Genomic DNA, 21,789 nt, shown 5'->3' with positions numbered 1-21,789 from the left:
CCATAAAGTGTATTTGAACCAATCAGAGCTGAGAACTTCCCTAACTTGGGAAGGGAAACAGGCATTCAAATCCAGGAGATAGAGAGATCCCCCCCTAAAATCAAGAAAAACTGCTCAACACCTCAACATTTAATAGTGAAACTTGCAAATTCCAAAGACAAAGAGAAGATCCTTAAAGCATCAAGAGACAAGAAATCTATAACCTTTATGAGAAGTATCAGAATAAAAGCAGACCTCTCCACAGACCTGGCAGTCCAGAAACAGTGGGCAAGATATATTCAGGGTCATAAATGAGAAGAACCTGCAGCCAAGAATACTTTATCCAGCAAGGCTCTAATTCATAATAGAAAAAAATAGAAGCCCACAGCAAATATCCTTCTCAATGGGGAAGCACTGGAGCCTTTCCCCTAAGATCAGGAGCAAGACAGGGATGTCCACTCTCACGACTGCTATTCAGTATAGTATTGGAAGTCCTAGCCTCAACAATCAGACAACAAAAAGACATTAAAGGCATTCAAATTGGCAAAGAAGAAGTCAAACTCTCCCTCTTTGCAGATGGCATGATACTGTACGTAGAAAACCCAAAAGACTCCACCCTAAGACTGCTAGAACTCATACAGCAATATGGCAGTGTGGCAGGATACAAAATCAATGCCCAGAAATTAGTGGCATTTCTATACACTAACAATGATACAGAAGAAAGAGAATTTAAGGAGTCAATCCCATTTACAATTGTACCCAAAAGCATAAGATATCTAGGAATACACCTAACCAAAGAGGTAAAGGATCTATACCCTAAAAACTATAGAACACTTCTTCTAAAAGAAATTGAGGAAGACACAAAGAGATGGAAAAATATTCCTTGCTCATGGATTGGAAGAATTAATACTGTGAAAAGGTCAATGTTACCCATGGCAATTTACACGTTTAATGCAATCCCTATCAAAATACCATGGACTTTCGTCAGAGAGTTGGAACAAATTATCTTAAGGTTTGTGTGGAATCAGAAAAGACCCCTAATAGCCAGGGGAATATTGAAAAAGAAAACTATAGCTGGGGGCATCACAATGCCAGGTTTCAGGTTATACTACAAAGCTGTGGTCATCAAGACAGTGTGGTACTGGCAGAAAAACAGACACATAGATCAATGGAACAGAATAGCGAATCCAGAAGTGGACCCTCAACTTTATGGTCAACTAATATTCAATAAAGGAGGAAAGACTATCCATTGGAAAAAAGTCTCTTCAATAAATGGTGCTGGGAAAATTGGACATCCACATGCAAAAGAATGAAACTAGACCATTCTCTTGCACCATATGAAAGATAAACTCAAAATGGATGAAAGATCTAAATGTGAGACAAGATTCCATCAAAATCCTAAAGGAGAACACAGGCAACACCCTTTTGGAACTTGGCCACAGCAACTTCTTGCAAGATACATCCATGAAGGCAAGAGAAACAAAAGCAAAAATGAATTATTGGGACTTCATCAAGATAAAAAGCTTCTGTCCACCAAAGGAAACAGTCAACAAAACTAAAAGACAACCTACAGAATGGGAGAAGATATTTGCAAATGACCTATCAGATAAAGGGCTAGTTTCCAAGATCTATAAAGAACTTATTAAACTCAACAGCAAAAGAAACAAAAAATCCAATCATGAAATTGGCAAACGACATGAACAGAAATCTCACAGAGGAAGACATAGTCATGGCCAACAAGCACATGAGAAAATGCTCTGCATCACTTGCCATCAGGGAAATACAAATCAAAACCACAATGAGATACCACCTCTCACCAGTGAGAATGGGGAAAATTAACAAGGCAGGAAACAGCAAATGTTGGAGAGGATGTGGAGAAAGGGAACTCTCTTACACTGTTGGTGGGAATGTGAACTCGTGCAGCCACTCTGGAAAACTGTGTGGAGGTTCCTCAAACAGTTAAAAATAGACCTGCCCTACGACCCAGCAATTGCACTTCTGGGGATTTACCCCAAAGATACAGATGCAGTGAAACAGCAGGACACCTGCACCCCAATGTTTATAGCAGCAGTGTCCACAATACCCAAACTGGAAGGAGTCTCGGTGTCCATCGAAAGATGAATGGATAAAGAAGATGTGGTTTATGTATACAATGGAATATTCCTCAGCCATTAGAAACGACAAATACCCACCATTTGCTTCAACATGGAGGAACCTGGAGGGTATTATGCTGAGTGAAATAAGTCAATCGGAAAAGGACAAATGTTATATGGTCTCATTCATTTGGGAATATAAAATTAGTGAAAGGGAATAAAGGGAAAGAAGAGAAAATGAGTGGAAGTATTAGTGAGGGTGACAAAATATGAGAGACACCTAACTCCGGGAAATGAACAAGGGGTAGTGGAAGGGGAGGTGGGAGGGGGGTTGGGGTGACTGGGTGATGGGCACTGAGGGGGGCATTGGCGGGATGAGCACTGGGTGTTATGCTATATGTTGGCAAATTGAACTCCAATAAAAAAAAAAATTTAAAGTCAGGTGCTTAACTGAGCCACCCAGGAGCCTTTATCTATCGAGATTTATGTTTCAGAGCTAGATTGACATTCTAGGGTTATGTTTACAGTTAATATTGCCATAGCTAATAACAAATCTCCATAAATTACAATGCACTAAAATATATGAATGATTTTCCTATTAATATAACATGAAAAAAACGATATGTAATTAGAAAATGTCCTAAAATGCTAGAAGCCTTATACACTAACTAGTATTTTGTAACTAAGATTAATGTTTTATTTTACAGAGAAATATGAAGATTTTTCAGATTATTGCAGTGGAAGTAGAATGGAAATTAAAATTTAATCCATACCTTTTAATTAGTTTAATATAAGAACTAGACTACGTCTACTAATGTGGCAGGACTGTGAATCAGCAAGCAATAAAATAAATTTTAAAAATGCATAATTAGAAAGCAATAATAAATAATGTTTACTTTGTTTTGAATAATCTATGAACTATAATTGCTTTTTCTGTTTATTCAAATCTGGCTCAAAACATAAATCATCTTAAGGCCAAGGAGGCTGCTGTTTTTGTCTTTTGATATTTTGTTTCTTTCAAAAATATTTGCAGAGGGGCAAGATTTCTACTTTACTCTGAAGTTGGAGGAAGCCCCTGCTGAACTCATGAATAGAAAACTTAATTTAAAACGTAATGGCATCATTTACCATATGAATTATTATAATTAAGCATGTTAAGTGGGCTATGGCTCTCATGTCTGTGTTCTGAATACTCAAATATGAATACTGAAGATATTGTTCTTCATTGAGCCAATAAAAGTATCATCAAAGGAAGCAAATGACTGAAAGGAACTATGGTCACTACAAATGTCAATGAAGCCAGAAATAGTCCTTTAAAAATCAGCTATGCGGGATCCCTGGGTGGCGCAGCGGTTTGGCGCCTGCCTTTGGCCCAGGGCACGATCCTGGAGACCCGGGATCGAATCCCACGTCGGGCTCCTGGTGCATGGAGCCTGCTTCTCCCTCTGCCTGTGTCTCTGCCTCTCTCTCTCTCTCTCTGTGTATGACTATCATAAATAAAATAAATAAATAAATAAATAAATAAATAAATAAATAAATAAATAAATAAAAATCAGCTATGCTGCCAGTGAATGCAGGAAGGGCAAAGCTTATGAGTCATTGACATAATCAAAGTAATACTTGAATGGGCTACTAATCAATTAAAAATACAAACTGAAATATTCCAGCGTTTTAATTCACATGGATATATTTAATTTAAAAGACCATATTTCATATGTAAAGAGATATGACATTTATATTTCCAAAAAAATGTTTTTCTACATTTTTAAAAAAGAAAATAAAAGTGATCTAAAATAAAATAATAAAAAAAAGTAGTTCTTTTCTTCATCCTTCTCAATTCCTGCTCATGCTCAACCACTTTATCCCAGGGCTTTTCTGCCATGGAGGTTTGACTGTCCTTTGGAACTGCAGGAAGAAGTATAAAGAAACCTACTTAGTCAGAAACTGATATCTCAAGCATCATGAGGTAAATTTAACAATCCAGTATATAAACTGTTATGCATGTTTGAGAATTTGGGTTTCTGGATCAAGAAATGAAGGAAATAATCTAACTCTGAAAAAAAATGACAATAAAAAGTAGTCAGTAGGGTTAATGTTAAGAAATACCATATCTTAACCAATGGATATCTGTTGGTTCAAAAGTACGTAATATATGCCATTCTTAAGTGAGACTTGATAGAAAGAAACAATAGGAAAAATGTGACATCATTGTTAAATTTTGTCAGATTAGTTACACATGCAGAGCAGCAAATGAAAGGATAAAGATACAGATTGAGATGATTTTACTTCAAAATCTGTGCCAAAGACTTCAATTTCATGTCCAGAAAGGGACAAAGACCATATATTTCTATTCCCCAAGAGAATGGCAGAGTGGATTGTAAGGGTCCTTTCAATAACTCCTTGATATTTTCACAAGGCCTCTGCTGATCACTTCCAGTTATGGAAAACTCATTGACCTGAGGGAAATACTGAATGAAAGCTCAAGAAAGAAATTCATTAACCTCACAGTAAACATTTGTTGAATTAAGTATCAGTCGGACTAAAGATGAAATCTTACTGCAAATGAAGAGATGAGGTGACATATAGACCCCAAAGATAATATGAGTATTATCTTCTAAACAGTCATTTAGTATGTTATTACTAAATTTAGTATTATGATCCTAGTGAATTTAAATACACCTGCTTATGAATTTGAATTGTTTTTAGCAACAGATCATTAAGGATCTTCTTGAATCAGATTTCCATGTTTTCTGCATCTGGTTGTAATCATCTATCATAGCAACTTTATTTTTAAAAGTACTGATAAGCACAGGAAAAAAAGTCATGCCTCCTTTCAACACCTCTTCTGTCACCTTCTTATTGATGAGCATCCCAGGACTAGAGGACCTGCATATCTGGATTGGGATCCCCTTCTGCTCCATTTACATGGTGGCTGTGGTGGGGAACGAGACCATACTGGCCGTGGTGAGAGCAGAGTGAAGTCTCCATGAGCCTATGTTCTTCTTTCTCAGCATGCTCTCCATCACTGACCTGGTCTTCTCCTCATCCACGCTTCCCTGCATGCTCTGTGTCTTTTGGCTTGGAGCCCATGACATTGCCTTTGATGTTTTCCTGGCTCAAATGCTTTTTATTCACAGTTTTACTGCTATGGAATCGGGCTTTTTCCTGGCCATGGCCTTTGACTGTCATGTGGTTATTTGTCATCTACTGTGCCATACCACCATTCTCACCCATGCTCACATCACCATAATGGGCATTATTGTGGTGATTCGAGGTGTAGCCTTCTTTTCTCCACATCCCATCCTGCTCAAACAGCTGCCTTACTGCAGAACACGAATCATTGCCCACACTTACTATGAGTTCATGGCTATAGTGAAGCTGGTGTGTGTGGACATAGGGGCCACCAAGAGTTATAGCCTCAGTATGGCTTCTATCATTGGCTCATCTGATGCCATTCTCATTGCTATATCCTATGCCTTCATCCTCCGCTCTGTGTTCAGCCTGACATCCCGGGAAGCTGGCTTTAAGGCTTTGGGCACATGTGGGTCACATGTCTGTGTTATTCCTGTTCTATTTCACAGCTGGTTTTTCCATTTTCACTCACCATTTTGGGAAGAATGTGCCTGCACACATCCATATTTTTGTTGCAAACATATACCTTTTGGTGCCCCCTTTTCTCAACCCCATTGTGTATGGGGTAAGGGCCAAAAAGATGCGGGAATGTGTTCTTAGGACATTAAAGGTCAAAGTTGCTTGATTTTAGTTGGATTGGCAAAGTAAATGGAAATAAAAGAGTTGATATAAGTAAAATAACTAGCTGCTCTTAATCCTGCAAGCTGAATTGCATTTACTGCCTGAAAGTTCTCTATTATTACTATATGTCTGTGAATTCCAAAAACTGTAATCCAACAAGTTATTTAGACTTATTCATTTATTAAATATTGAAGGACAAATTGTTAATCTTCTTCTAAGTGTGTTTTGGAGGATAATTACAAATAGTGAGTGAACAGCTGAAGAAGGAGAAAAAGATATATAGAGTAAACAAAATAAGATTTCTCTAGAGAACTAAATGATGGATGGTTTCCTATTCTTATTTATGGAACAGCTCAGGTACAACGGAAAGATGCTTCTGATGTTTCTCTTTGATAATATATATTTGTATGTAATGTTATAAAGAAAAAGAGCAATGAAAACTGATCTATCATCTATGTATTTATTTATCTATCTATCCAGTATCATCACTCATGTTTTTAGCATTAAGGTGGAATGTAACTAAAGGGCATTTACTGGTGGCTTTTTTATTATTGTGGTAAAATAACATAATAGGTATTATTTTAATCATTTTTAATTGTCCAGTCCAGTGGAATTAGTGCATTCACATTACTGTGCAATCATCACCACTATCCTTCTTCAGGGATTTTTTTTTAACTTCCCCATCTGAAATTCTACCCATTAACATTAACACCCCATTCCCCACATCCCATGGCAACTACCATTATATTTACTGTCTCTGTGAATTTGGCTACTTTAGGTTCTTCATCTAAGTGGAATCATACAGTATTTGTCTTTTTGTCACTGGCTTATTTGACTCAGCATAAAATCTTCAAGATTTATTCGTGTAGAATGCATCAGAATTTCCTTCTTTTTTATGTTGAATAATATGTCTATATATATATATTATAGTGGACTATAGTTACATAGATAAAACAGATATAGATCTAGATATTGATTCCTATCTGTCATCTATCTATCTATCATCTATCTATCTTAGATTTTGTTTACCCATTTATCTGTGGATGGACATTTGGGTTGTTTCTACCTTTTGACTATTGTGAATAATGCTACTGAATATAGTTGTATAAATATATGTTTGAGTTTCTGTTTTAATTTGAGTATATACCCAGAAGTGGAATTCCTGTATCGTATGATAATTCTGTGTTTTCATTCGTAAAGGATGACCATGCCTTCCTCCACAGGATCTACATCATTTTACATTCCCACTAGCAATGCACAAGGGCTCCAGTGTTTTAATATCCACACCAACAATTTTTCTTTTTTTCTATTTTTTAAAGGCATGAGTACCCTAATAAATTTGAAGTAATGTCTCATTGTGGGTTTGATTTGCAGTTCCTTAAAAATTAGTGATGTTGAACATCTTTTCATGTGTTTTTTTGCCACTTACACACATTCTTTGGAAAAATCTTCATTCAAGGCATTTGCTCATTTTCTGATTCAGTCATTTTGTTGTTGTTGTCATTGCTGTTGTGTTTTAGTTCTTTATATATTCTGGCTATTAACTTCTTATCAGATACACGATTTGCAAATACCCTCTCCCATTCTGTGGGTTGCCTTTTCACCCTGTTGATAGTATCTTTCAATACAAAAGAGTATTTTTTCTGCTCATTTTTTTAAATTAAAATTATGGTCAACATACAGTGTAATATCAGTTTCAGGTGTACAATATAGTGATTCAGTACTTACATATATCATTTGGAGCTCATCATAGCAAGTGTACTCCTTAACACCCATCACGTATTTTACCTATCACCCCACCCACCTCCCCTTTGGCAGTCACTAGTTTGTCCTCTGTATTTAAGTACAAAAGTTTTAATTTTGATAAAGTCCAGTTAATTTATTTTTACTTTTGTTGTCTATGTTTTGGTGTCATAGCCAAGAGGTTGTCAAATACAATGTCATAATGTTTTTCTCTTTTTTTCCTAGCAATTTGATAGTTTTACCTCTCCTATTTAGGACTTTGATCCATTTTTAGTAATTTTTTATATTCTGGGAGTCCAACATCATTCTATTGTATGTGGATCTATAGATTTTTTTATCACTGTTTGTTGAGAAAACAAACAAACAATTCTTTCCCCATTGAATGATCTTATAGAAATTATCTGACCCTATATGTGAGTTTATTTGGGAGCTCTCCTTTTTATTCTATAGGTCATATGTCTATCTTTAGGCCATTATCATTTTGGTTTGATTACTTTAGCTTTGTAGTAAGTTATAAAATCAGGAAGTATGAGACTTCAACTTTGTTCTTACTTTTCAAGATTTTTTTTCTTTTGGCTATTTTGGGTTCCTTAAGATTTTGTATGAATTTTACATTGGATTTTTCTGTTTCTGCAAAAATGTCATTGCAACTTTGGTAGAGATTGCATTGGATTTGTAGATCACTTTGGGTAGTATTGACATATTAACAATATTATATCTACCAATCCATGGGTATGGAATAGTTTTCCATTTATTTGTGTCTTCGATGGTATCTTTCAACAATGTTTTCTAGTTTTTAGTGTACAAGTAAATATCTGTCTCTCTCTTCAATTTATTCCTATTTTATTCTTTTTGATACTATTATAAATGGAATTGTTTATATAATTTCCTTTTCAGATTGCTCAAATCTGCAATTTTTGATTTCTGCATGTTGATTTTGAATCCTGCAATTTTTCTGATTTCTTTATCAGTTCTAGTAGATGTGTGTGTGTGCATGTGTGTGTGTGTGTATGTATGATCTTTGTGGTTTTCTTCTTATAAGATCAAATCATCTACAAACAAAGCTAATATTATATCATCCTTCCTAACTTGGATGCCTTTTATGTCTTTTTCTTATCTATTTGTTTTGACTAGGACTTCTAGTACTATGTTGAATACAAGGGACAGAAGAGAGGATTCTTGTCTTGTTCCTGATCATGGAGAAAAAAAAATGTTCAGTATTTCATCATTGAGTACAATGTTAGCACAAGGGCTTTTCATATATGGCCTTTATTATGTTGGGTTCAAGGTTGTTGGTTGTTTTTTATTTTTTCTAAAAAAATATTTCTAATATTTAAGAACAGTTAACAAGGAAATACTGTCATTATTTTAAATTGACCAATTACCAAAGCCATATAGTATTATGAAATGTATTTGTATTAGTCAGAATCTAACTAGGAAACAAAAAGCTCTTGAATATTGAAAGTTTACTCTACAAGGTATATTTAATACTGATAATTATATAAATTATAGAACTTTTGAGAAGTGAATTATTTGAAAATAAAGTCTCCCAGAAATTAAGGACTATAGGTATTCATTGGGGTGTGTGGGTGGCTCAGTTGGTTAAACCTCCAATCTTGATCTCAGCTCAGGTCTTGATCTTAGGGTGATGAGTTCCAGCTCTATGTTGGACTCCCATGCTAAGTGTGGGGCCTACTAAAAAAACATAAAAAATGAAAAAAAAAAAAAAGGACTATGGAAAGCCATACCAACTCTAGGTCAGTGAAACAGAGAGAGGAACCAGCAGTTCAATCATAGCTCAAAGATATGAGTCTCTTAGTGGAAGCCGAAACCATAGAAAGATCTGGAGCCCTGGAGCAGACAGATGCAATTGAAGATAGTGAGAAATAAGGAGAAATAAACCTGACTTTCTTTCCTTTTCCTTAATATTTTCTTGCCAGTGCCTCCATTGAACAAACCCAGCATAAATATAGGTGATTTGTGATCCTGGGAAATATAGCCTATAATGCTCATCATCACTCCTGAAATACAGAAATAGGAGAGGAGGATGAGGAAGGACATATCTATAAGGAAAACATACCCACTATTTGTATAATATCCCAACCAAAATGCAAATAATGTTTTTTTTTGTTTTTTTTTGTATATGGGGATAATTAATATCCCACAATTGATCAAACAAGTAAAGTTCAGGGGGATTCACAAACAGCAACATGACCAGAAAATATCCTGGAGCTTCAGTTGTTTTTCAGAACTAAGTAAGATTCAAGTAAGTTACTTAAAAATATATGGAGTCAAAAAATAAAAATAAAAATAAAAATAAATAAAATAAATAAAATAAAATAAAATAAAATAAAAAAATATATATCTGGAGTCATGTGGGGATGTTAATATGCATGCCCTAATTAATTCATAAACATGCGTCTTTCTGGTATCCCCCACTCCTAGCTCTCATCATATAAATTGTAAGAAGGCATTAATTCACAGCACCTGTGTGTGCTTAAGCCCAAGAGGTGTGATGAGTCAAGTATCTCCAGATCTGGCATCCAGAGGCCATCTCCTATTGGTTTCTAAGCTAAAAGCATAGGTGGTGAAGACACTAGTGACAAAGGATTGATTTCCTTCAAGAGACAAAATTATGCCTGGAGAGACTGGGAGAGATTGCTGAAATTGCTTACAATTAGATAGCATTCTCATGAGTGGTGATAGGCAAGTTATTCTTTACAAGCCTCTGGTCCCCCAGGATAAGAGGTATAATGGCTCTTGTAGTTATAGCCAATATTAAGCTGACCTTCAGGGTGAGCAATGAGACCATCTCATTGTAGAGGTAAGATAATTAGGTTATATCCTGCAAAATTGTAGTTGAGTTGGGATGGGAAAATTCAGTGCTTCTGTGAGAAGTGAATGATGGAGCCTAGCATGGCGTCCTAAATCCAGTCTTAAGTAGTTATGGCTCTCTGGAAGGTGGTTAAACTTCTTGACAGAAAAGTAAGGTATATGAAGATGAACTCAATCTTTAAGCTGAGAGGTAAGCTTTGTTCAGAATTTTTGTTAATCTACTCCTAGGATTTAATCCTGAACTGCATTGGTCAAAACCTTTAAAAAAAATCATACTTAGTTCTATTCAGAGTGAAAGGATACCTCATGCTATATAAGCTTACCATGTACCAATATTTGAACCAAAATAATAATTTATCAATTCAAAATTTAGTATTGTTAGGATACCTTTCTAAAATAATTTTTCACAAATTCTAAGGCATGCTTTTTGGCAAGCTGACATGTGGGAGCCAAGAGTTGCATTTAAAAGTTGGCTTCAGGAATCAGACCTGTAAACACAGGCAACAAACCATTGCTAGAGGGAAGGGCGGTGGGAGATGGACAAAATAAGTGAAGAGGAATGGGAGGTAGAGGCTTCCAGTGAGGGAATGAGTAAATCACAGGAATAAAAGGCACAGCATAGGGCATTTAGGGAAAAAAAGTTTACTCTGGAAACAAAAGTCAGTATGAAGTGTGTTGTGTGATTGAAGAATGTATTATGCACCTTCTGGAAAAATTCGATGATCTTTTACAAGAAAAACACAAATATCTGGTAATTTGAATACCCATATTTTCCAGATTTGGTCATTTTCTCTATGTTCTTTGCTAAGAATTTTCTTATCATTCAATTGAACTGATTTTATAAAGATAAGTGTCCTTCATTTATTAGCTCGATGACTCACCTTTAAAAATATATCAGTTTGGTTCATACCTATCAATTCTGCCTTTTTAGCTAATTTCCCCAATTGTTATTTAGTATTTTCCAAGTCATCTTTCCTTTATACCTATAAGCCCTATCATTAGGAAGGACAGAAAGAAGAGGGTCTAAAATACCACAAATCACTGATCTCATTCATGACAGTGGTAGTTACACTTTTTTGCTTGTCTCAAATAGTAGAAAATTATATTTTTATACTCAGCAATAAATTTACTACTTCTGTAATACTATAATACTACTGAAATGCATCTGGCTAACTTAGCAACACTTTCTGAAAAAAGGCAAAGAGATTGATAGATGATAGATAGATAGATAGATAGATAGATAGATAGATAGATGATAGATAAATGATAGATGCTTTTCTACTAGTATTTCTTACATGAAAAATATAGTCCCATATATTTGATGCATTTCAAGATTATACTACTGAAGAAATAGTTCAATAGCCAACATCTCTCCCACCCATAATGAAAAAATTGGTATTCATATATTTACAATTTTTGTGATTTTTTAAAAATTTGGACAGGGTCATGGAATATCTACTGTTAAATTACAACAGGACCAGTCTTCGCCCTACCACCTTCCTACTACTTGGCATTCCAGGATTGGAGGCTGTCCACACATGGATTTCTGTCCCTTTTTGCCTCGTCTACTTAGTATCACTGATGGGAAATATTGCTCTTCTATTAATTGTCAAGACAGACCACAAACTGCATGAACCTATGTACCTCTTTCTATGCATGTTGTCAGTAGCTGATTTGATGCTTACTTCTTCTACACTTCCCAAGATACTCAGCCTCTTCTGGTTCAATTACAGAGAGATCTACTTTGAAGCCTGCCTCCTTCAAATGTACCTCATTCATTCTTTGTCTACTATGGAATCTGGATTTATTTTGGCCATGGCTTTTGACCGCTACATAGCCATCTGTCACCCATTAAGACATTCCACTATCCTAACACCTGCAGTGATTGTAGGTTTGGGTTTGGGCATTGTTTTCAGAGGAGCTATACTCCTCAGTCCACACCCCTTTTTACTGCGGTGGCTTTCCTATTGCAGAACTAATGTCATCTCCCATACCTACTGTGAGTTTATGGCCCTAATAAAACTGGTTTGCACTGAGACCAAGATTCGTAGAGCCTACAGCCTAATTGTGGCATTCCTTACAGGGGGGTTGGATTTCATATTGATCATCTGTTCCTATGTCCTTATTCTTTTCACTGTCTTTAATCTCCCATCCAAAGCTGCCCGCCTCAAGACCTTAAGTACATGTGTCTCCCATGTATGGGTCATCTTAGTGTTTTATACACCAGCCTTCTTCTCTTTTCTCACTCATAGGTTTGGTCACCACATTGCTCCACATATTCATATTTTTGTAGCCAATATATATCTTCTTATTCCACCTATGATGAACCCTATTATTTATGGTGTGAAGACAAAAAGAATCAGGGAGAGATTTTTTAAATTCTTAACAATCAAATGTGTTTGAAAGCATATCGTGTTTCTTTTAAGATTGCCCTTTGTTTTCTTTCAAAAGTTTGACACTTTACTGAAGAATATCTTCTTTTCATTCTATTTCAAATTTGCTGAGCTTCTTGTATATGAGGATTAAAGTTTTTTCTTCAATTTTTGAAAATTTTCAGCCATTATTTCTTTAAATGTTATTTCTGTTTCTATTCTGATTCTAGGATTTCCTTTCTAAGTATGTTGGTATTTTTGTTAGTATCCTGCAGATCTTTGAGACTCTTTATTTCTCTGTACTTTTTTTTTTTTTTTTTTTTGCTTCTTTAGCTGGATAGTCTCAATTGGCCTCTTTTTAAGTTTGCTTGTTTTTTCCTATAAGTCTAAACATGCTTTCAAATACCTGTAGTGAATTTTACATTTCGTTTATTATACTTTTCCATTATATTTGGTTCTTTTAAAATAATTCCTATGTCTTTATATTCTCTATTTGGTGACACATAATTCTCAAACTTTCTTTTTCTTCTTTAGACTTGCTTTCTTTTAGTTCTTAGAACTTATTTATAATAGCTGATATCAAGCCTTTAATTAGCAACCAAGATTTTTATTTTGAGTGCTTGTTTTTGTTTGTTTGTTTGTTTTAAACCTTGTGCATGTGCTATGCACTCAGGTATGAGGCTTTCTAGATTCCTAGGAATATTTTGGAACTTTTCAAATCCTCCTATGGACATCTCATTCTGTTTTTTGTTTGTTTGTTTAAGTTTTATAGTCAGTTTTTTGTTAGCCCACTCAGTAAGTTTGCCTTAAGATACTCTAATGTTAAAGAATTGCCACTACAAATGCCTTTTTCTCAGAGGGTGATTTCTGAGTCATGTCAAATAAATAAATAGACAAACAAAGGAAACCAAGCCTTTTAATGGGGCATTTTAGTGAGCTTCCAGTTGTGTCAAATAGTGACAGTTTATTTTGGTGGTGAATTTTGGACTGCCATCCCAATTTTATTTCTTTCCTTGGATGCTTAAATGTTGGTTTTCAATGATATAGAATGTATTTGTAAGGACTTTTAATGCCTATGTCTATTAATTCTAGTATCTGTATCATTTCTGGGTCAGTTTCAATTGATTCATTGTTCTCACTCATTATGAACTTTGTTTTTCTACTTCTTTTCATGACTGATAAATTGGAACAGATACCAGGCATTATATATTTTACCATGTTGGATGCTAAAAATTTTTTTGTATTTCTGTTTTAAAGCTTCATTCTGAGACTTGATTAGATTGAAAAATTGGTCGATCTTGTCAACTGTTGTTATTAGGCTGCACTATGTGAAAGCAGAGCATCTAGTACTCATTTTGCCCCACTCTCTGGTCTCCCTATATCTTTCTATGTCTACTGTGATATTGTTATATAGAGACTATAGATATAGATTTCACAATAAATTATGAAAAATCCCAGTATGGCTTCTCAAAAAGGGTTGGCTTCAAGTATTGGCCCAATTTTTTGCGTGTGGTTCTTCCTCCAGTTTTGGGTAGACTGATTCACACATGTTTTGGATAGAGTAGCTCAAACTAATCTGAACTAATTAGTTGCTGCACATTTTTTTTCATGTGGAAAGATGCCTTTCCCCCCCATCTTTTACCCCAAACTCAGTGGAAAATCCTGACAGAGGCTTTCTGGCAGATACTACAGACACACAGTGGAGTGAAAAGAAGAGGAAGGGAAAATATTATTACTTGGTTTAGGGATGTAGGACCAGGGGCAACATGACACCAATGTCTGCCCTGTCTGTATTCTGAACCCACTGACAATTGAGGCATTTTAAAGCAAATACTTTGTTTTAAATATACCTTTATTAAAAGCAGAGCTGCTTTTGGAGGATATTGCTTTCATCTGCATGAACTTTGCCTCTATTTTTATTTGTAAGAAAATCTAGACATAATTACCCAATCATTCACAGTCAGGGCTTTATTGCTATCCATCTTTGCACAGGTGTTTACCCATATCAAATTTAGGGCACAGAAGAGCTAAGCAGAACTGGAGCCCCCTGAGGGCAGCTGGCTCTAGGGTATAAGGGAAGATTTCCCTTTTCAATGAGGGAAATTTTTTATTTTATTTTATTTTATTTTATTTTATTGTATTGTATTTTATTTTATTGTATTTTATTTATTTTATTTTAATTGGAGTTCAATATGCCAACATATAGACATGAGGAGAAGAAAATCTATGTACCATTTATTATCATGGCTGCAACTCCCATCATCATTAATCACTACTGCTTATTAATGTGATTCTATGTTATTCATTCTATTTAACACTACAGCTATATTAATTTATTCAAGCTTCATATAGACATTATGATATATGTACTACTAGGTCCATATTTTAAACTGTAGGAAATTTGAGCTTGTAAAGACTAAATTATTGAAAATGGTTGTACAGTCAGTAGATGGCAAAGCCAACCCTGAAACCAGGTCTTCTACAGCATAAGGTTCATCAGTTTTACCTAAAGATGCTCCTGCTGGCCTTAACAATAAAAGGAGGTTCATCCATTGATAAATCTTAGCCACTTAGTTCCCCAGGTTTACAGAAGAAGACTAAAAACCTTACATTCAGAGTATTCTAGATTATTTAGTAATCAAGAGATACAGAAATATATGTATGCATATATTACTATCTATATATTAATGTATATATATCTCTATTTATTTAAATCTTTTTAAAAAAGAAGAAAAGGGATAGGATATAGAATTCCTGATATTTCACACATTTGTTTTATAATTTGACTATCTATGGAATAGATACTAGTATCAAATATCCTGATATTAATAAGAAATAGATATTAATATCAATATCTTGACATTAATAAGACTATGCTTTACTTGCAGTTTATGTATCAAGTAAGGGCCTTTTACATTACACTGAGAAAAAGGTCTTTGAGAAAGGAAACTCAGATCCTGGGATAAAATATGTTATATAGCATTATACATTTTTTCCTCTTTCATTCAAGTTGACATATTAAATCTCCCAATTATAAATGTGTTCTTTGAGACATCTTCAGTTACTTTTGTTTGAATTAGACAAATCATTTATCCTATAAGCTTTAGTGAAGATATCATAAGCAACATAAACATATGCAAAATTAGCGGTGCAGTTGACGGTCTAGGGAAGTCTGTAATAGCAGATTGGACAGAGAAGACTAATGACAGGAGAAGTAATAGAAAGGGGGACAAAATGACTCATTGAATGGTCTATTTTGACTTATGTCTGGGGTAATAATTGCTCCTTCATGGTCATCAATGATTGTCAGTACTAATTTAAAAGATTCTTTCCAAAGCTATCAATTAATCACAATAGGGAATTTAATTACACTGCTTGACATTGTTACTTAGTTCTTCATGTCCATTTGGAAATGGAAATCTCAAGCTTACATTTGAAAGGCAATATTAGAAAAAAACAGCAACAATAATAAATATAAAATGACATTTTGTCAAATAGTAAATAGGGAATTCTATTTTATATACTACTAATTTTAATATCACAGAACCCCAGAAAAATAGATATCATCCTCCTTTTTAAGATAAGGAAATAACATCAACTAAGCTGATATAACTTGGGCAATATCTGGGAGAAATATGAAATTTTAGGGAATATCTGGATAAATATGATCATTTCAAGCTATCTCTGAGGCAGGTACTGCATGGGTAATACTTTATTGGCATGACACCAAAACATACTGACTTAGAACTCTACTGTTCAGAAATGTGGGGCTATAGAAAGTTGAATCAACCTAATGTTGTAAAGATTATTTTCCCTATACAATCTATACTGTTTAGTCCAACAAAAGTACAGTTAAACAATCACCATTATGACCCTAATACCCACAGACTCTTTAATTCTTAGTTCCTGAGGCTAGTCCTTTGGTGACCAAAACTCTTGAAGACTGTCATCTGTCTCCTCTAGAGGAACAAAGAGATATTCTCACTTGTGATCATTGACAGCCAACTCCATGAAGCATTAATTTTCCATAACCCTCCTGAAAACCCCATGAGTACCAGAACAAGAAGTAGGAGGCAGCCAGTTTGTCTTATAGCCATCTGAAAGCCCAGTACAACACAGTCAAAGACCAGCCAGATGAAGAAATAGGAGGAGTACCTAAGATAGGCATTTCTACTCAAGAGAAAAACCGAAGAGTAATTAAAAACATTAAACAGCTTATATGGCAAGTTTAGTGAGCAGCAAATGGACTCCAACCTAGGAAAGAAACAAGGTCAGAAAGGTCTTCTGCTGGGCCAGTCTTTATGTCAAAAGTTAAATTGTAGGGGCATCTAGAGGGTCTCCAAAATAGGCTAAGGTAAGTAAAAGAAAAGCACTTAGGGAATTTAAAATGGAGGCTATTTATCTAAAAGAACAGAATTATTTGAACATAATATTTTATGGACCTACTGGTGCAGCTGAACAAAATATTTTGAAGATGTAAAAAGAAATTTAAGACCAAAATTAATGACAAACCAAATAAACTCTAAAATAGTGCTCATTTAGCTGCCACTCTAGTGATGTGTCTGAGAGGTATGGCTGGATGCTTTGTTTGAACTTCATAAAGTGAGATTAATATAAAGATCAAGTAAAGCCAAAAATTAAGGTTTGGTTTTTAAAACTAAAAATCAGCATGTTATTAAATTGGTTTTATATGATATAGGTCATCTCACTTTATTCACAATTTCCATATGACAGTGACTGGATACTTTTTCTCATAATGCAATTGAAATATTTTTTTGAAAATTCAAACAACATTGAAAAGGCAAAAGGAAAACATTTGTCTAGAAGCGTAAACACAGGGATGCCTAGGTGGCATAACTGGTTAAGCATCTGACTCTTGGTTTTGGCTTGAGACATGATCTCAGGCTTGTGAGATCAAACCCCACTTCAGTCTCCTCACTCAGCAGAGAGTCTGTTTAAGTCTCTCCCTCTACCCTTCCCCCCCTAAAATACATAAATAGATCTTTAAAAAAAGTGTAAATCCAGTATAATGACAATAAAGACAATGGACATTTTGTTAGTATTCCTTTCATGGAACTCTGTGGTTTGCAGTCTACATAAATATTATAATTTTCCATAATGTGCACAGTATACATTTTTGCTCTAGAAATTACCTTTTATTTTCTACCACCATTCCCTATATAGTCTCAAAGTCTCTCTCAAGTTAGATAGTGTGACCAAATTGTCAATCCTGTTATACCTTTTACCATTCTTATTTGTAGTTTAAAGAAATATTAGGAAAAAAAGAAATATGAAAATCAAGAGAATGTAGGTGGTTTTAAAAATTGCTGAAAATGGAATACATATTTTACATGATATTCTACACTTTCTGACTCTGAGTGACTTAAGAATAATGCCACTGTCAATATCTAATCCTTTCTGATTTCCACAAAATATTTGTTAGTATAGATATATTGGACCTTATTAAACTCATTCTCTGTTGTTAGGCATTCAATTTCTAAAGAAAAAATTCATTTATTAACTATCTAGTTATGTAAATTTTATTTTTTAGAAGACATTTAGTTTAGAAGCAAAATTGAGAGGAAGGTACAGAGAATTCCTATATACTCTCTGACCCCACATACACATAGCATACCCTACTATCAACATCCCTCATAAGGGGATGCATTTGTTACAGTCAGTTAACTTACATTGGCACTTGATTATTGCTCAAAGTCCACAGTTTGCATTAGGGTTAATCCTTGATATTGTACATTCTCTGTGTGGTGACAAACGTATCATGACATGTGGCGTGTATCCATTGTTATAGTATCATACAGAACAATTTCACTGCAATAAAAGCTTCTGTCCTCTCCATATTCTTCCTTCCCATCCCCCAGCTGCTAAAACTGTCTCCCTAGTTTTACATTTTCCAGAGTGTCATAGAATTGGGATCATATAATATGTAGCCTTGGCTTCTTTCATTTAATAATATGCACTTAAGGTTCCTCCATGTTTTTTTCATGGCTTGACTTGTTATTTATTTTTAGTGCTGAATAATATTCTATCTGAGTGTACCACAGACTTTTTTTTTTTTTTTTTTTGTATAACAGACTATTTATTCATTCACCTACTAAAGAAGATCTTGGTTACCTCCATGTTTTGGCAATTAAGAATAAAGTTGTTATAAACATTCATGTGCAGATTTTTGTGTGGGCTTAAGTTTTCAACTCCTTTGGGTAAATACTAAGGATAGCAATTGCTGACTCATATGGTAAGAGTATGTTTAGTTTTGTAAGAAACCACCAAACTTCTTCCAAAGTGAGTGTACAATTTTGCATTTCCACAAACTACAAATAAGAGTTCCTATTCTTCTACAACCTCATCAACATTTGGTATTGTCATTGTGTCTTGAATCTTCCCAATTACAGCAGGTATGTTACGCTATATCATTGCTGGTTGAATTTGCAATTCCCTAATAGATGATGTTGAGCATCTTTTCATATGCTCTTTGCCATCTGTATAGCTTCTGGTGAGATGTCTGTTCAAATTGGGTTGATCATTTTCTTCTTGTTGAGTTTCAAGAATTCCTTATATATTTTGTGTAACAATCTTTTACCAGATATGTCTTTGCAAATATTTTCTCCCACTTTGTGACTAGTCATCTTATTCTCTTGACTGTCCTTCACATAACAAAAGTTTTACATTTTAATTGGAGTCTAATAATCAATTATTATTTCATGTGTGGTGCCTTTGGTGTTGTAAAAACTGATCCCCCAATCCAAGGTCATCTGCATGTTCTCCTATGTTATCTTTCAAGAGTTTTCTAGTTTTGCATTTTACTTTTAAGTCTGATTCATTTAGAACTAATTTTTGTGAATGGTTGTAATATCTGTGTCTAGAATTACTTATGGCAGGAATTCAATTTACATTTAAGTTTATGTCACTAAATTTTGCTATGCTAACTACTATTGTACATAGTTTCTGCTTCTATTTATTTTATTATTTTATTTTTTAAAGATTTTATTCTTTTTAAAATTTTTTATTGGAGTTCAATTTGCCAACATATAGCATAACACCCAGTGCTCATCCCACCAAGTGCCCCCCTCAGTGCCCATTACCCAGTCACCCCAACCCCCCACCCACCTCCCTTTCCACTACCCCTTGTTCGTTTCCCAGAGTTAGGTGTCTCATGTTTTGTCACCCTCACTGATATTTTCACTCATTTTATTCTTAAGTAACTTCTACACCCAACATGGGACCTGAACCCACAACCCCAACATCGATAGTCAGATACTCAACTGACTCAACTAGCCAGGCTCCCTTATTCCTTCTTTTAAAGTCATGTTTATTAAAATATAATTTATGAAGTGTAAATTCTATCCTTTTTAGTGGGTAGTTCTATGAGTTTTATTTATTTATTTTTTATAGTAGTCTCCATGCCCAATGTGGGGCTTCAGCTCATGACCCTGAGATCCAGAATCACATGCTCTACCAACTAAGCTAGCCAGTGCCCCTCTGCTTCTATTTGTATGCGAATTCTGAATCATTATATTACTTGTTTTACTTATATTACTTGTATTATACTACATTTCAGTTCAAAGTTATATGCATATTGAATATTCTTTAATAAAATGAGCCATTTTTTAAAAAATGTGTAGTCCATAAGAATTGCTGTCTTTTGAATTACTTGCAGATACCCTTTCACTAACTTTTCTGTTTGTTTGAATTGTTTTGTCTTCCTTGATCCATATTTCTTTGTACTTTGGGGAGTTTACCATTTTTGTGCAAGGTATTTTTTCTTCTAATCTCATTTTTTAAAAATTGTGATTGTGGTTTTTTTTGCAATGATTGTTAAAAATAATTTCTTAATAGTCAGGTAATTCTGTATTTTCATTTGATAATTCCTGCTTTAATTTTTTTATAACTAGCTAGCACGATAAGAAGATATGCATATATATATGTATAAAGAGGAGAGAATATAGATTATGATATATGAAATTAAATTCTATAATATAATGTAAGATATTGTATATACTAAACCATTTTGTTGTTTTTTATACATTTAAGTTTTCAGTATAATTTAGCTGAACCTTATTTTTCATATATATTTTGCATATAAGTAACCTGTTTTACTGGCACCAGTAGTTGCATAAAATGGATTTACCCTACAGATTTAGAAAACTATATTAGACATATGAAAAATTCCAATGTATATTGGGGTTTATCAATGGGGCTCTTTATATTTTATTATTGTTGGTAGCAGTGGTCTTATTTAAGTGAGCAAAGCCTATTTCAAGATAATAAGATATTTCTGTTTTCTTCTAAAAGCAATTATTTTTTTATTTTTTTATTTTTAAGATTTTATTTATTTATTCATGAGAGACACACAAACACAGAGAGAGGCAGAGACACAGGAAGAGGGAGAAGCAGGCTCCATCAAGGGACTCGATCCCAGGTCTCCAGGATCATGCCCTGGGCACTTGGTGGGATGAGCACTGGGTGTTATGCTATATGTTGGCAAATTGAACTCCAATAAAAAAATTTAAACCATTGAGCCACCCGGGCTGCCCTAAAAGCAATATTTTCTAATTCACTAATTGTACAAACTATATAAAGTTGATTTTTGGGGGGAAGAGGGTGTAATATAGGGTGGACATACACATTTCCTTGATATGCCTACCTAATAATCTAATATTCTTTGTTAGAAACTCCATTCTATCCACACATTGTTATAGATCATATGTGGGTTTCTTTTTTCCCAGTTTTTTCTTTGTTGAGGTACAATACAGATAACAAAAGATTTACCATCATAACCATTTTTAGGTGTACAGTTCAGTGGAATTAATACATTCACATTGTTTGCTGCTATCAACACCATCCATTCCATGCCTCTTCATTCTGTAAAACTGAAATTCTATGCCTATGAAATAGTAATTCTTCACTTCTTCCTTCACCCAGCTCCTAGCAACAAACAAATATATTTTCTCTTATGTTCTCTGTGCCTTTGGTTTCTTATTTAGTAAATCATTGCT

General features: G+C 34.4%; 1 protein-coding gene and 1 pseudogene across 1 annotated transcript; both read left to right on the top strand.

The window, feature by feature from the left end:
- Positions 1-4,895: 4,895 nt before the first annotated feature.
- LOC112667863 (olfactory receptor 52D1-like) lies at positions 4,896-5,829 on the top strand (annotated as a pseudogene).
- Positions 5,830-11,849: 6,020 nt separating this feature from the next.
- LOC112667331 (olfactory receptor 52D1-like) lies at positions 11,850-12,806 on the top strand. The gene has a single exon (XM_025458916.3). It carries the CDS (start codon positions 11,850-11,852, stop codon positions 12,804-12,806), a length of 957 nt encoding a protein of 318 aa, XP_025314701.1.
- Positions 12,807-21,789: the final 8,983 nt, after the last annotated feature.

The sequence above is a fragment of the Canis lupus genome, chromosome 21 (assembly GCF_003254725.2).
Source record: "Canis lupus dingo isolate Sandy chromosome 21, ASM325472v2, whole genome shotgun sequence".
In the NCBI taxonomy this organism is placed as follows: Eukaryota; Metazoa; Chordata; class Mammalia; order Carnivora; family Canidae; genus Canis; species Canis lupus.
The sequence above is the reverse complement of the archived record's forward strand: the minus strand, read 5'-3'. Positions and strand labels throughout refer to the sequence as shown.

Bases quoted from the DNA above. Each gene is read 5' to 3' on its own strand.
- LOC112667331 (XM_025458916.3), top strand. From the start codon at position 11,850: ATGGAATATCTACTGTTAAATTACAACAGGACCAGTCTTCGCCCTACC.